Source organism: Staurois parvus, unplaced genomic scaffold (assembly GCF_062004578.1).
Source record: "Staurois parvus isolate SC_StPar_1 unplaced genomic scaffold, SC_StPar_1.0 ptg001432l, whole genome shotgun sequence".
Classification (NCBI taxonomy): domain Eukaryota; kingdom Metazoa; phylum Chordata; class Amphibia; order Anura; family Ranidae; genus Staurois; species Staurois parvus.
The window spans coordinates 4102508-4118706 of NW_028319228.1; the positions used below are offsets into that span (position 1 = coordinate 4102508).

A 16199-nucleotide genomic window follows, 5' to 3' on the forward strand; every position below is an offset into this window, starting at 1 on the left:
AGTTTTTGCATCGAGTTTTGGAGCCATTCTGGAAATTTTTAATCATGTCCCTGTACAGTATTTATGCCTTTAAAGTGCACCTTATAAAGAGTTTTGAACAGATAAGATTTTTTTTTACTTTTTTTTACCTCCAGAATGGATTAATTGGTTTTCAATGCATTTACAAATTTTTTTGCAATACAAAGCAAGTTTCCCCAGGATGAATTGCGCCTGGGAGGTTTATAGCGCCGGCTTTGTGCATGCTGAAGTCTGTGGGTAGCATGTGGCGTCAAGTGTGGAGGTGTTGAAGCGGTATTTGCATCGAATTTTTAATCATGTCCCTGTACAGTATTTATGCCTTTAAAGTGCACTTTATAAAGAGTTTTGAACAGATAAAATACTTTTTTTAAACTTTTTTCTGACCTCCGGAACAGATTAATTGGTTTTCAATGCATTCCTATGGGAAACCGTGTTTTGGTTTACGATTTTTTCCCATTACGAAACGTCCCGGCGAACGCATTAAATTCATAAACCAAGGTACGCCTGTATTTGTAATCTCTGATATGTTCAATTTATGGAAATTATGAATGTAATAACACATTCAAACACTAGAGGGCAATGTAGTAGAGCTGATCACAGCTAATTTCACAACTGAACACAACTATGCATCTTCTGACTCTACATGCTATGTAAAAATCAGATAAAGTCATGACTTATTTATTTATTACAAGTACTTATATAGCCCCATCAATTTAGGCAGCACTTTACATATATCAAAATATTTTCTCTAAAAAGAATCATCCAACCCACCACTAGTGAAAAAATCCCCTGTTCAAAGAATATATTAACACGTGCTTTTCAAATAATAAGTGTGCAAACACATATAATCATACACACTATATCCAAAAGTGTCCAGTGTCTTATACTCCCAAAAATTTTTTTTTTAAAAAACTTAAAAATGAATATGTCCCACTTGAAATCACTTCTTTGTACTGTTGAAGATCCTCAAAGGCCAGCTTCCACAGAGACCCTCAAAGAAATCAAAAACTCAACATAGTGCATTACCTTAATAACCTAATATATAACACTCCACACGTGTATTTAAAATATATAAGTGCAAAAAAAACGTGAAAAAAGAAATAACCACTGCAACTTGTGCCAAAACAGTGATGTGTTCCACTCAGTGTAATCACTTCAATGGTGTATCACTTCTAATACTTATAGCATATATACCCTTACCAGAAAAAAATATCAAAACCGCTGTAAGGTACAGTATGGAGAAGTCCACAACACTACTCAGCCTCCTTGTCTCCACTCCTGACTTTATAATAGCATTCTCATCCCCTCATGGTATCACCAGCCAGTTCCCCGGTCATTCGGATCCACGCAGGATGTATATGAGACAGTAATAGTGTAACACCATAACATACCATGGAATAAACTTTAATGAATCTGCTTACATGTATATGATAAAATTAGCGCATTTGGAAAAGACCCTTATCACCTGTAGAACGGCATTCGTAACGTATGTTTTAGAATGTTCATGCCACCTACAGTATGTAGGTAGGACATCTAGACCCCTCTATAAAAGACTGAGAGAGCATGTTACCAATATAAGGAAAGGTAAAAAGGACCACTGTTTGTCCAGACATTTCAGGGATGTACATGATTGTAATCCGGGAGCCCTGAAATTCTGTGGCATTGACTCTATAGATGCCCATTGGAGGGGGGGTGATAAAATCAAGTCTTTATCACAAAATGAAACATTTTGGATTTTTCAGTTACGGACACTCAAACCCAGAGGATTAAATGTTGAATTAGATTTGAATTGTTTTATCTCTAATTTTTGAAAATATTTGTTATTATTTAGAAGATTTTTTGGTGAAAACATTCTTTTAAAAAATTCCTCTAAAAAATCTTTTTTATAAAATCTTTTTATATACTTTTTATTAATTTTTCAACTGATTTTTAGGTGTAAAAGGATGGGTATATATATGGGTGGGGATGTAAGCTAACATACGCACATACACATAGGGTTAGTTATAATTAACCATGTAATATTTATTTATTTAATTAATTATGAATAGTGGTAGATATGTGGACACTATTGGATTAGTCTTATATCCACCAAGGATATATCCTTATATATATATGTAGGGATAATATATAATATATGTAGTTGTGTATCTTATTCTAATTTTAGTCCCTTTTGTAATTTCTATCTCATCCTATATGGTTTTTAATTGTGATATTTGAGGGAGTTTTAGACATCTATCTTTTATCTTCCGTGTTTAAGTAGTTTTTATATAATATGTAAATTTATTTGTGTTATTATATTTATTGTTAATGAATAGGGAGGCTGGATATACAGTGTAGGATTCGTTATATTGCTATGTGTCTATCTGTTATCTAAGACACTTATCCAAGCTGTATGGCATTATTCAGAGAAGTATGGGCTTGTTTCCCTCATTTAAAATGGCGGCCGGCGCTTCGTTAATTGACTGAGCTGACTATATCAAGGAGTGATGGTCCGACGTGTCTATCCCTTAAGATTAAGTCCCGGATGTGACGAAACGCGTCAAGGAAGTGACGTCAGACGTACAGAGCATGAACCGGAAGTGATACGGTGGCCATCTTGGAGTTGGGAATCGCATGGATATCCACCCAGAAGCTGCTTGGTAATCCCCAGACTGTGGGGTTTTTTCCAAATGCGCTAATTTTATCATATACATGTAAGCAGATTCATTAAAGTTTATTCCATGGTATGTTATGGTGTTACACTATTACTGTCTCATATACATCCTGCGTGGATCCGAATGACCGGGGAACTGGCTGGGGATACCATGAGGGGATGAGAATACTAATATAAAGTCAGGAGTGGAGACAAGGAGGCTGAGTAGTGTTGTGGACTTCTCCATACTGTACCTTACAGCGGTTTTGATATTTTTTTCTAGTAAAGGTATATATGCTATAAGTATTAGAAGTGATACACCATTGAAGTGATTACACTGAGTGGAACACATCACTGTTTTGGCACAAGTTGCAGTGGTTATTTCTTTTTTCACGGTTTTTTTGCACTTATATATTTTAAATACACGTGTGGAGTGTTATATATTAGGTTATTAAGGTAATGTTGAGTTTTTGATTTCTTTGAGGGTCTCTGTGGAAGCTGGCCTTTGAGGATCTTCAACAGTACAAAGAAGTGATTTCAAGTGGGACGTATTCATTTTTAAGTTTTTAAAAAAAAATTTTTTTTGTACTATAAGACACTGGACACTTTTGGATATAGTGTGTATGATTATATGTGTTTGGACACTTATTATTTGAAAAGCACGTGTTAATATATTCTTTGAACAGGGGATTTTTTCACTAGTAGTGGGTTGGGTGATTCTTTTTAGAGAAAATATTTTGATATTTATAACTTTCTAGGGTGGAGAGTTGTTTCTATTTAGAACTGCGTGGTTGAGTGGGGTACTTTGAGGATTCTACCACATTTATTTTGAGCACTTTACATATATATTATACATTCACAACAGTCCCTAACCCTCATGGAGGGTACAATCTAATGTCCCTAACTTACATTCATACATACACATACTAGGGCCATTTTGGAAAGGATCCAATTAACCTACCAGCATGCCTTTGGAGTGTTGGTGGAAACTGGAGTGCACCCACACAGGCACAGGGAGAACATGCAAACTCCAGGCAGGTGGTGCTGTGGTTGGGATTTGAACCGATGACCCTAGTACTGCCAGGAAGAAGTGCTAACCATTTAGCCACTGTGCTGCCCTATGAGTTATAGGGGTAGAAGGGGTATTTATAATTATTTGAAACATATTTTTCAATTTCTCCAGAAAAGAATAGCAGCTTACACAATTCATAAATACAGTAAGTCCCCTACATACGAATGTTTAAGTTGCGAACTTTTATAGATGCAAACATGTATTTGCATGTCCAGTCATGCAAATCTGGGTACACACACTTATTTAGTGGGTTGAACAAAAAAAAAACCTGAAAGATTGTCATGCCCACACAAGTGATGTTAGATCAGAGATCTCTCCTACTGTGCCTTTGTGTTTTGACAGGAGGACCTCCCCTTCCAGAACCCACTGATCAGCGATCACAGCCATTGGCTGCAACCGCTGACTTTGTTGGACTTACAAATAAAATGGACTTTCGAAGGCGCTCTTGGCAGGGAACTAATTTCTTCATATGTGAGGAAATGACTACAAGCTTTTCTATAACAAAGGCTCTCTATTTATCGGATAGCTGGCATTACTGCATACATGTTGAAAGGATACAAGGAAGTCACAGTAAAGTTAGTCTGCGTACATACCCTTGTCTCAGGCTCCACAATGAGTGCATGCTGGTCTTCTTCTGACACAAGGACACAGCTACTAAATGATGACTTGAGCATGTTAACAACCAGATCATTTGATAGAATATCCAGCTTCTTCACCTGGTCCCCTGTCACATTGGTGGATCCAGCAATGCCGTACCTAAGTGAAAATACTCAGTGTGAGAACCATCATTTACGACAACTTCAAATGGTGATATACTATATATGTTATTTATGGCATTTTTTTGCTATGTATATACAGTGAAGGAAATAAGTATTTGATCCCCTGCTGATTTTGAATGTTTGCCCACTCACAAAGAAATGATCAGTCTACAAATCGAATGGTAGGTGTATTGTAACACAGAGACAGAATAGCAACAAAAAATTCAAAAGAAATGCATGTCCAACAAATGATGCACTGATTTCATGTTCATGAGGGAAATAAGTATTTGATCCCCTTCACAAAACATGACTTGGTGCTTGGTGGCAAATCCCTTGTTGGCAATCACGGAGGTCAGACATTTAGTTGGTAGTAGTTGGCCACCAGGTTTGCACACATCTCAGGAGGGATTTTGGCCCACTCCTCTTGGCAGATCCTCTCCAAGTCATTAAGGTTTGGTGGCTGACGTTTTGCAACTTGAACTTTCAGCTCCCTCCACAGATTTTCAATTGGTCTAAGGTCTGGAGACTGGTTAGGCCACTCCAGGACCTTAATGTGCTTCTTCTTGAGCTATTCCTTTGTTGCCTTGGCCATGTGTTTTGGGTCATTGTCATGCTGGAACACCCATCCACGACCCATTTTCAATGCCCTGGCTAAGGGAAGAAGGTTCTCACCCAAGATATTTCTTTCACTGTTACTAATAGGGTAACTGCAGCAATAGCCACCTTTAATGTGTTGGGGGATTATATTAAAACCACAGCAGACAGAATCTTAAGTAGATACACATGACAACCAATCAGCTTTTATCTTTAACTTGTTTAACTAAGCTTTGATGCTGAAAGATATAAGCCAATTGGTTGCCATGCACACCTACTCCAGATTTGGACTGCTCTAATTTTGATAAATTCCCACCATTATCTTCTTTTATAAGTGACCGTGTAGTGATAGGGTCACTTTACATTTTTAATAGCCCTCAATCCCCTTCTCCTCTGCTAACAGCAATGACAGTGAACCAGGAAGTGCTCATGATTGAACACTTCTTGATTCAATTACAGGAAGTAAGAGATCAATGAACAAGGAAGTCATGTTCACTGATCTCGTCCAATCTCCATCTTGAAATGCGAGCCCACAAAGAGACCAGCAACAATAGAAGGAGGGGAAGTTTGCTACAGCTATGAGCGCAAGGGAATGGGGGGGGGGGGGGGGTCAACTTCCAATTATTATTATACAAGATTTATATAGCTCACTGTGCTCAGCGCTTTACAATATAACAGGAGACAATGAAACAACAATACAGTTCAATACAAGAGGGTTAGGAGGGCTCTGCTCCTTGGAGCTTACAATCCAATCATATCTATTCATGAAATAGCAAAGCCCCAGACAAAGTTTGGCTGTAGGCTCTTGGTCTTTCCGGCAACTATAAGATCCCAGCTTAAATGCAGCTGATGTAGGGGTCACTAAGCCAGCTTGCTGCAGGCATTTCTGCTTTGTCATAACCTCCCTCACCTTCACATTGGTGGCAGTAAAAAAAGTTTCAAAAAATCTCAGGTTTTTAAAGCTGTAGTTGTATTGAATAGATTTCCAGTGACCATGACAGGAAATTTCCCCAACAGGGTCATGAACAGAAATGAATACCTGACATTTTAACAATTAAAGAGCAATGATCCAAGCATTTCATAGTTACCATGTTCAACCAGTAGGTGGGGCACTATCATCATCTAACTGAATGTTTGCAGCAGTTCTTCCATGCTATGATGAGAGTGTAGTCTAGTACCCTGTTGGTCAGCACTATTAAAGTGGTTGTAAACCCTTACATATACCCATTAAAATGACTGGCCTCAGGTGATATACAGAGATTAAATAAATCATCCTACATAAGTTGTACCTGTTTATCTGAAGCCATCTCTTCTCTATATCATTTTAAAGTCTAGAACAGGGGCGGATTGACCATTCGAGCACTCGGGCACTGCCCGAGGGCCCAGGGCCAGTAGGGGGCCCCTGGTACCCTTTTTATAGGCTTTTTTGAGTGTGGGCAAGGACACAGGGGCCCCATGATCCCCTATTGCCCGGGGGCCCCATGAGTTGTCAGTCCGCCCCGGTCTAGAATTTACACAGCTTGTCCAAGATTCTTGTGAGGAAGTGCAGTCTACTTTCTTCACTGCAGGTGCTACTCTTCCACAGAGGTCAAGAGGAACATTATAGTTTCCGGGGTCACTGGGGAAGATATCCCACTGGATGTTCCTGCCCCATGTGACTCTAGCAGCCATCTTGAGTCAGGCAAAGCCTTTTTAAGGTCCTTGCTGCCCAGTTTGGTGCACTTTTTTTGTGAGTTGGTAGAGTAGTGACAGGTACCCTGCCTGGTAGAGACATAACTAGTGGCAGGGAATGGTTTCTGATGAGGTGGGAAAGCATGGGGTTTGCAACCTTCCTGGACATCCTCCTGCTTGGGCACAAGATGGCCAGGCCGTATTCTGCTCCTCTCAACAGGCACTGTCAGTTTGACTGAATCTTACATGCTCTACATGTCGTTGGAACTAAGAGTGTTCCCGGCTGGGCTGCCTTCCCACAAGGCTGTTTGTGAACTATCTTTGCATTATTTTAAAAGTTTTTTATCGCACTAGGACTGTGTATGTCATTGACGTAGCACCATGCTGCACCCCACCTACATTCTAGAGGCATGGGACAAGGATCTGACATCACACACTGCACAGCTCAGACAAAACAGCTGAATGAATTCTGAAAGTGAAGTGGAGGGCAAGGACACATCTCACTTTCCACAATCACATAGGGAAACATGCACAGCTGAGGCTGTCAATCACAGGCCATATGCTGGAGCTCCCCTACCCTATCCCCTTGGAGTCAACACAACCTTTCAGAAATGTAGCTAACAGAGGAAAGGGACTGCAGATAGAAATCACACTCAGTGCTTTGGATTAAGTCAAGTACACACTATAGAAGGATATGTTTCGTTTGTTTTTCATGTCAGGTTTAAACCACTTTAAATAGCATGCACAACTGCATAAATCTTACTCTTAGATTGTAAGCTCCAAGGAGCAGGGTCCTCCAAACCCTCTTGTATTGAACTGTATTGTTGCTGTATTGTCTCCCTTTATATTGTAAAGTGCTGAGAAAACTGTTGTGCCATATAACTCCTGTATAATAATTATTAATAATAATAATAATAATAATAATAATAATAATAATAAAAAATCAGATGAAGAACAAAGCCCCTTTCCCTTTCTGTAGTGCACATCTCTGTATGGTATCAGTTAAAGAGAGAGACAGTACAAAGTGAGCAACTTCTGCTGGACTGTCTTATTAGAACGTGCAGAATGCTCCGTAAACAGTGTCATAGAAACACCCTGTATTAAATGTTTATTTCTAAAATTAAGATTTTATAAAAGTAATGAGAATATCAATTTAATAACTTGTTGCTTGTATGCAGCTGCACGGCCATGGAAACCCATTGAAACTCTACGAACAGTTGTGCTAATCTGAATTCCACACAAAGTTTGGAGGTGTTTAGCTATGGACTCTGCAGACAGTTGGCGACTTCTGTGTACTGTGCGCTTCAACATGCGCTAACCCCGCACTGTCAATTTACGTGGCCTACCACTTCATGGCTGAGTTGTTGTTGTTTCCAGTTGCTTCCACTTTGTTATAATACCACTAACAGTTGACCGTGGAATATTTAGTAGTAAGGAAATTTCACGGATGGACTTATTGCACAGGTGGCAACCTATCACGGTACCACACTTGAATTCACTGAACTCCTGAGAGCGACCCATTCTTTCACAAATGTTTGTAGGAGCAGTCTGCATGCCTAGGTGCTTGATTTTAGACACCTGTGGCCATGGAGGTGATTGGAACACCTGAATCCAATAATTTGGAAGGGCGTCCCAATACTTCTGACAATATAGTATACATTTCCAATGAAAAAGAACAGAGCAAGAGTCTTTATGGTGTTTGGCTCAGCAGGAACACACCCCAGGCTATTTATTTTAGTGCACACATTCACTTGTGCTGCTGAACAGGATACGTTGCTAACCATGGATTAACTTGTATATAGGTAATGCTACATGTAACTATAGCAGTTCATATATACAAATGTGGATTCATCAGTTTAGCAATGGTTACATTTCATTGAAGATTGCAGTGCTAAACTGCATAATACTAATTAAAAAAAACAATGAGGATGATTTTGCAATGCTGCTGTGGTACATAGAACTCAGTTTAATGTGATTTTGTAACATTTCCTCAGAACAATAAAAAGTTACAGTGCAATGTGCGGTTTTCAGGGAATCGGCACAATGCAGACCAGCAGCTGCCTAAGGCTCCACGTACACGAGCCTATCCTGATCGCCGGCCGTGGGGAACCGCAAATCGTAGCAAAACCGCTGCAAAACACGGCAACTGCGGTACCACGATTTTGCCGCGGTTGTGCCGCATTTTGCGGTTTCCCGCAGTTGGCGATCAAAACATTCCTATCTTGAACACAATTCTTCTGCGTTCAGGAGAGGGAGATTTAACCTCACCTAAACATGGAAGCTCCTAAAGTCTGTTAAAAGCCTATATGTACATGGTCACACAGGCTTTTATGGAGTAGAGTTTAGGAGCTTTGGCAAAAAAATGTCACACAGCACATAGATTATGGTCAGGAGCATGTAATGTGTCAGGGACCACGGCTCCAGGGTCCGCGATCGCAGCTCCGTCCCTCGCGCATGCGCAGTGGCGGCGGATCGCGCCGGGACACGGGCACTAGGTCCCGGCGAGCCGCGGCTGACAGGACGCCGCGCATGCGCAGTAGGAGCCGCGGGCGCGCCTCAGGCGTCCAATGACAGCCGGGGGCGCGTCCTAGCCGGCCAATGACAGTGCAGGGCGCACTATTTAAAGATGCCCTGCACTGTCACAGATTGCCGCAAGGTCTTCTGTGATCCTGAGTTCCTGCACCTATCTTGTGACCCTGATTGACCCTGACTATTCTGCCTGCTCCTGCGTTTGACCCGGATTGTCCTGACTACTCTGCCTGCTCCTGCGTTTGACCCGGATTGTCCTGACTATTCTGCCTGCTCCTGCGTTTGACCCGGATTACCCTGACCATTCTACGGATTGACTTCCCTGCTGACCCTGCGTGTGACCCGACTACTCTCGCCTACCGATTCTGTACCCCGCTTACCCTCACGGGCCCACGATCCGTTACTACCCTGCTGGGGCCGCCATCCTCTTCATATCTGGCTCTCCCGGTACCTGTCCCCAAGGGTCTCCTCAGCCACTGGCGGGCCTGCTCGGAGGTCGTGACCTGGCCCGGGACTGTTTCAAGTCCATCCCCACCATCAGGGGCTCTGGTGAAAGCACAGCCCGGGCTTAGACCCCACGCTCTGAGTAGGTCTGTCAGTTGGCAGCCTGAGGCACCACCTGGCGGATCATAACAGTACCTTGCGGCCATGACAGAGCCAGGAAGTGGACCGGCATCCCTAGAGGATATTTGTCAGCACCTGGCCACCTTGACCCAGGCTTTTCAGAACTTCCACAGTCGCTGCGCCCGACTGGAGGACCGCATGGAGTCAATAGCCCCCCTGACTCCCCCTGCTCAGAGTCCTCCACCTGCAGGACCTCCTGCTAACCCGGTATCCGGAGCGGTTGCCACATCCCTAGCTCCTGAACCCCGCGTTCCTCTGCCGGAACGATTCCGTGGTGATCGGAGCCGCTTCCGAGCCTTCCGGAACGCCTGCACCCTATTCTTTGACTTACAACCCCGCACGTTCACCACTGAGACCGTCAAGGTGGGGTTTATAGTCTCCCTCCTTCAGGATGAGCCCCAGGATTGGGCTCACCGTCTGATGGAGAAGCACGACCCCCATCTTGACTCCGTGACCGAATTCTTTCGGGCCATGGCCGTCTTGTATGACGACCCTCAGCGAGCTGCTTCCGCTGAAGCGACTCTATACTCCCTGCGGCAGGGCCGCCGGACAGCCGAAGAATACGCGTCCGCTTTTTGGCGTTGCATGGGCGACACCAGATGGAACGATGCGGCCTTATGTCACCAGTTCCGCATCGGGCTGTCTGAGCCTCTCAAGGACGAACTAGCGCGAGTAGGCCTACCTGACTCCCTGGAAAAACTGATTGAGTTGGCCATTCAAATTGACCGTAGACTAAGGCAACGTCGGCTGGAAAGGAGCAGTCAGGGTCAAAGGGTGGCATGGATTCCTTCCAGAGATACAGCTCCAACCCCAGGGAACCATCCGCGAAGCACGGAAACAGGGGACAACCCGGAACCCATGCAGCTGGGATTGGCCCGTCCTCACTTATCGGTCGAGGAACGTCAAAGGAGACTATCACAGAACCTATGTCTGTACTGCGGGGAAGCTGGTCATCAGGTGCGCTCCTGTCCTGCTAAAATGAGTAAGTCCACGCCCGTTTCTTTTTCTCTACCCGCAGGAAGGGATGATCAGTCGAGTTACCTGGCCATTCCTGTGTCTTTACAGCTCCCCGGAGGAACATTGTCGGTGACCGCAATCGTTGACTCAGGAGCCTGTAGTTGCTTCATCGATCTGACTTTTGCCCACCGGCAAAAAATCCCTCTCCAGACCAAAGAAAGGGGGTTCAACATCTTCTTGGCAGATGGGTCTCGTATAAAATCAGGGGTGGTGGACCAGGAGACACCACCCATTTTCACCACAATGGCAGACCATCACCAGGAGTTCCTCCGTTTGGATGCCATCGCATCCCCCCTTTTTCCAGTCATTCTGGGCCTCCCTTGGCTGAGGGCCCATAACCCCCAGATTGACTGGGAAAAGGGAACAGTTCAATTTTGCTCACCCTATTGTTTAAATCACTGCCACGTCACAGGATCCGTGGTTCCCCGGTTCCTCCTGTGCTTGGATGGTGACACCGATCTTTCCCAGGTTATTCCCCCGGCCTACCATGACTTCTTAGACGTCTTTAGTAAGCGAGGAGCTGACGTTCTCCCTCCGCACCGTTCCTACGACTGCCCCATAGACCTCCTACCCGGATCTGAAATCTCTTTCGGCCGTATCTTTCCCTTGTCCGAAGCAGAATCAGGAGTACTGAGGGAATACATTGATGAGAACCTTCGGAAGGGATTTATTCGTCCATCCACATCCCCAGCCGGGGCCGGGTTATTCTTCGTAGAGAAGAAGGACAAATCGTTACGGCCCTGCATAGACTACCGTGACCTGAACAAAATAACGGTAAAGAATCGTTATCCTTTACCCCTAGTCCCCGAGCTCCTCCAGAGATTGAGATCAGCAACGATATTCACTAAATTAGACCTGCGGGGGGCCTATAACCTTGTCCGTATCAGGGAGGGGGATGAGTGGAAGACGGCGTTCCGTACGAGATTCGGTCACTACGAGTACTTGGTGATGCCGTTCGGGCTCTGTAATGCACCGGCGACCTTTCAGCACTTTATCAATGATGTTTTTCGTGACCTTCTTGATATTTTTGTGGTGGTTTATTTGGATGACATCTTAATTTTTTCCCCTTCACTGGAGGTTCATCGGGGTCATGTGATACGGGTATTAGAACGGTTGCGTCAACACGGGCTATACGCAAAGGCAGAAAAGTGCTGTTTCGAACAGCACAAAACCACATTCTTGGGACTGGTTCTCTCTTCCGCGGGGGTCGCGATGGATCCCCAGAAAGTCACGGCGATCTTAGATTGGCCAATACCCGCCGATAAAAAGGGGGTACAGCGTTTCATCGGTTTTTCCAACTTTTACAGGAAGTTTATTAGGAACTTCTCCGGTCTGGTCTCCCCGATCACGCAACTGACGAAACAAGGGGTCCGCTTTAAGTGGACTCCCGAAGCGCAGACAGCCTTCGAAAAGCTCAAAGAATTGTTCACCTCTGCTCCCATTCTCTGCCATCCAGATGCTTCTCTCCCATATGTGTTGGAAGTGGACGCCTCCGAAAATGCTGTAGGGGCGGTTTTGTCCCAAAGGAGTGGCACCAAGGAACTTCTGCACCCTGTGGCGTTCTTCTCCAGGAAGTTGACTCCAGCGGAACGCAACTACGAGATTGGAGATCGGGAGCTCCTGGCCATTAAAACTGCTCTTGAAGAATGGAGGTATTTACTGGAAGGAGCCCCACACCCAATCCTAATATTCACAGATCACAAAAACCTTGAATATTTGAGAACGGCAAAACGACTGAGACCTCGCCAAGCGAGATGGGCGCTTTTCTTCTCTCGATTCTCATTCCATATAACGTACCGACCCGGTACTAAGAACACTAAACCAGACGCTCTGTCCCGCATGTTTGAGGACCCCGACGACGCTGTGCTACCTGACACCATCTTACCTTCTGGGAGTTTCCTCGCTCTACAAACGGAACTTCGCTCCCGACTTCTTGATGCTTCTGTGGGACTACCAGTTCCGTCTGAATCACCCCTCCAGAGCCACGGTGGGCTAATTTGGAAGGAAGACCGGATCATGGTCCCAGAAGAAGTGCGAACCCTGGTCCTAGGGCACTGCCACGACCATCCTATGGCGGGCCACTTCGGGGTAACGAAGACGCTGGATCTGCTACGGCGCTCGTTCTGGTGGCCAGACATGATCAAGGATTGTGAGCAGTACGTCCGAACGTGTTCCACCTGTCAAAGGAACAAGCCCTCCAGGAGCAGGGCATGGGGATTGTTACGTCCATTACCCATACCCAAGCGGGCTTGGCAAATGATAGCCATGGATTTCGTGGTCGAACTTCCACCATCCCAGGGCTACACTGCAATAATGGTGATCGTTGACCGCTTCTCAAAGATGGCACATTTCGTGCCCCTGGAGAAGACCCCATCAGCACCGGAAACGGCACGGACCTTCATCAAGGAAGTGGTTAGGCTTCATGGTGTTCCCAAAGATATAGTATCAGATCGGGGGGTCCAATTCACCTCCAGGTTCTGGAACGCCTTATGTAAATCGCTGGGAATCAAGCTGTCGCTTTCATCCGCCTACCATCCACAGACCAACGGCCAAACTGAGAGAACAAACCAGACGCTGGAACAGTACTTACGGTGCTACACATCCTACCTTCAGGACGACTGGCTGTCGTTGCTGCCTTCCGCGGAATTCGCGTACAACAACTCGAGTCACTCAGCCACGGGTCAATCCCCGTTCTTTTCCAATTATGGGTATCATCCCACATTCCTCCCTGATCTGATGCCTGAGAATCCGGTACCAGCATCTCAAGACATCTTGAACTTCTTTTCTGTCAATAACAAGACAATTCAGGAAGCCATCGCTAAAGCCCAAGAGGACAGTAAGAGGGCATTCGACAGAAAGAGAAGAGGAGAATTACTGCTTCAACCGGGGGATCAGGTTTGGCTAGCAACAACCAACTTGAAGATGCTATGTCCTTCAAGGAAGCTGGGACCCAAGTTCATCGGCCCCTTTTCGGTAAAGCGAGTGGTTAACGAGGTGGCCTACGAGCTCGAGCTTCCGCAGACCTTCAAGATACATCCGGTCTTCCATGTATCTCTCCTGAAGCCATCCAGACCGGATCCCTTCCCGGACCGTGAATCCAGACCTCCCGAGGCAGTCACTATAGGTGACCAGGAGGAATTTGAAGTGGAGACTATCCTCAGTTGCCGAAGGAGGGGGGGCCAGACACAGTTCCTGATAAAGTGGAAGGGGTATGGCCCTGAGGAGAACTCATGGGAACCCGCCCAGAACGTCCATGCGCCCAGGCTCATCCGGGAGTTTTTTCGTGCTCACCGGCGGTGGAGAGATCAGTGGGGCTCCCGGAGGGTGCCCATTGGGGGGGGGCAATGTCAGGGACCATGGCTCCAGGGTCCGCGATCGCGGCTCCGTCCCTCGCGCATGCGCAGTGGCGGCGGATTGCGCCGGGACACGGGCACTAGGTCCCGGCGAGCCGCGGCTGACAGGACGCCGCGCATGCGCAGTAGAAGCCGCGGGCGCGCCTCAGGCGTCCAATGACAGCCGGGGGCGCGTCCTAGCCGGCCAATGACAGTGCAGGGCGCACTATTTAAAGATGCCCTGCACTGTCACAGATTGCCGCAAGGTCTTCTGTGATCCTGAGTTCCTGCACCTATCTTGTGACCCTGATTGACCCTGACTATTCTGCCTGCTCCTGCGTTTGACCCGGATTGTCCTGACTACTCTGCCTGCTCCTGCGTTTGACCCGGATTGTCCTGACTATTCTGCCTGCTCCTGCGTTTGACCCGGATTACCCTGACCATTCTACGGATTGACTTCCCTGCTGACCCTGCGTGTGACCCGACTACTCTCGCCTACCGATTCTGTACCCCGCTTACCCTCACGGGCCCACGATCCGTTACTACCCTGCTGGGGCCGCCATCCTCTTCATATCTGGCTCTCCCGGTACCTGTCCCCAAGGGTCTCCTCAGCCACTGGCGGGCCTGCTCGGAGGTCGTGACCTGGCCCGGGACTGTTTCAAGTCCATCCCCACCATCAGGGGCTCTGGTGAAAGCACAGCCCGGGCTTAGACCCCACGCTCTGAGTAGGTCTGTCAGTTGGCAGCCTGAGGCACCACCTGGCGGATCATAACATAATGTGTGCTGTACATTACATAATCCTGCTGAAATCTGTAGGCTGTGTTGTTCGTTGCATTCTCCTATCCACTACCCTGTGTGCTGCATGATACATTATATCATTCTTACCCCTGCTCTCTTTACACTAGACTGTGTGTTGCATACTCCTGACCACTGCACTCTGTAAACTGTGTCATTACATACTTCTGACTGTGGAACTCTGTTTGCGCACACATTGCTGCACATTGAGCATACAGTGTGGTGAGGGTTATGTGACGTATAGCTTCACATTAACCACCCACTGCTCACCTCTAAAGTATGACTAAAGGCAAATTATTTATTTAGTTTTGGAAAGAGTGTTGAGGGATTAGAACACCTGTCAGTTTTGTATTGCTATCTGTGCCCCCACTAGGGAGATTTGTGCTCTTTATTTGTCCTGTTTACCATTATCATTGAGAATTAACCATTAGCCGCCCGGCCAATGGCCGTTTGGCGGCTTCAAAAGTGCTTCGGCATTCCGGGTGCACGCCATTTGGCATGCTCCCGCACATGCGCAGTTTGCGCTAATGCAGAGCCGCGCAGCAGCGCGATCTGTCACCAGCCGTGTACCTCGGACACGGCCGATGACAGATCTGAGTACCGGCCCCCGTTGCTGGTACCATGTGACCTGCTGTGACCAATCACAGCAGGTCACATGACAGTTGTATACAATGGATGGCTTCATTCATGCCATCCATTGTATACTAGTGCCTAGCAGTGCCTAGAATGGTCACAGCTAATCACATGCACATGTCATGTGATTAGCTGTGACCAAATCACAGCTAAGCACAAAAAAAAATAAAAAACCTGAATGAATCGATTTCATTCAGGTAAATGCTTGCTTATAGCAAAGTAATTATTTGCTAATTCTTTGCTATAAACAAATTGTGTAAAAAAAAAAAAAAAATACTGATAACTTCCCCAAAGTAGTATAATGTTACTATGGTAACATTGTACTACTTTGGTCATAGTAAAATATGAAAAATAAAATCTTAAAAAAAAATGTAATAAAAAATAAAAAAAAAATAAAAAAAATATATATATTTTTTTTTCATACTGTCACCAGTCAGTGTCCCTGATCACCGCCATGCCAGTTATATGATGACGCTGTACTGCACTGGTGACAGTATGTAAAAAAAAAATAGTGAAAATAATTT

General features: G+C 45.4%; 1 protein-coding gene across 1 annotated transcript in view; it reads right to left on the reverse strand.

The window, feature by feature from the left end:
* Positions 1-16199, reverse strand: part of LOC149436020 (fructose-1,6-bisphosphatase 1-like) — a 46409-nt gene that overhangs the window by 14317 nt on the left and 15893 nt on the right. The window contains exon 2 of the mRNA XM_089662128.1: positions 4316-4478. Coding sequence (XP_089518254.1) covers positions 4316-4478 — 163 coding nt within the window. The remainder of the gene's footprint in view (positions 1-4315; positions 4479-16199) is intronic.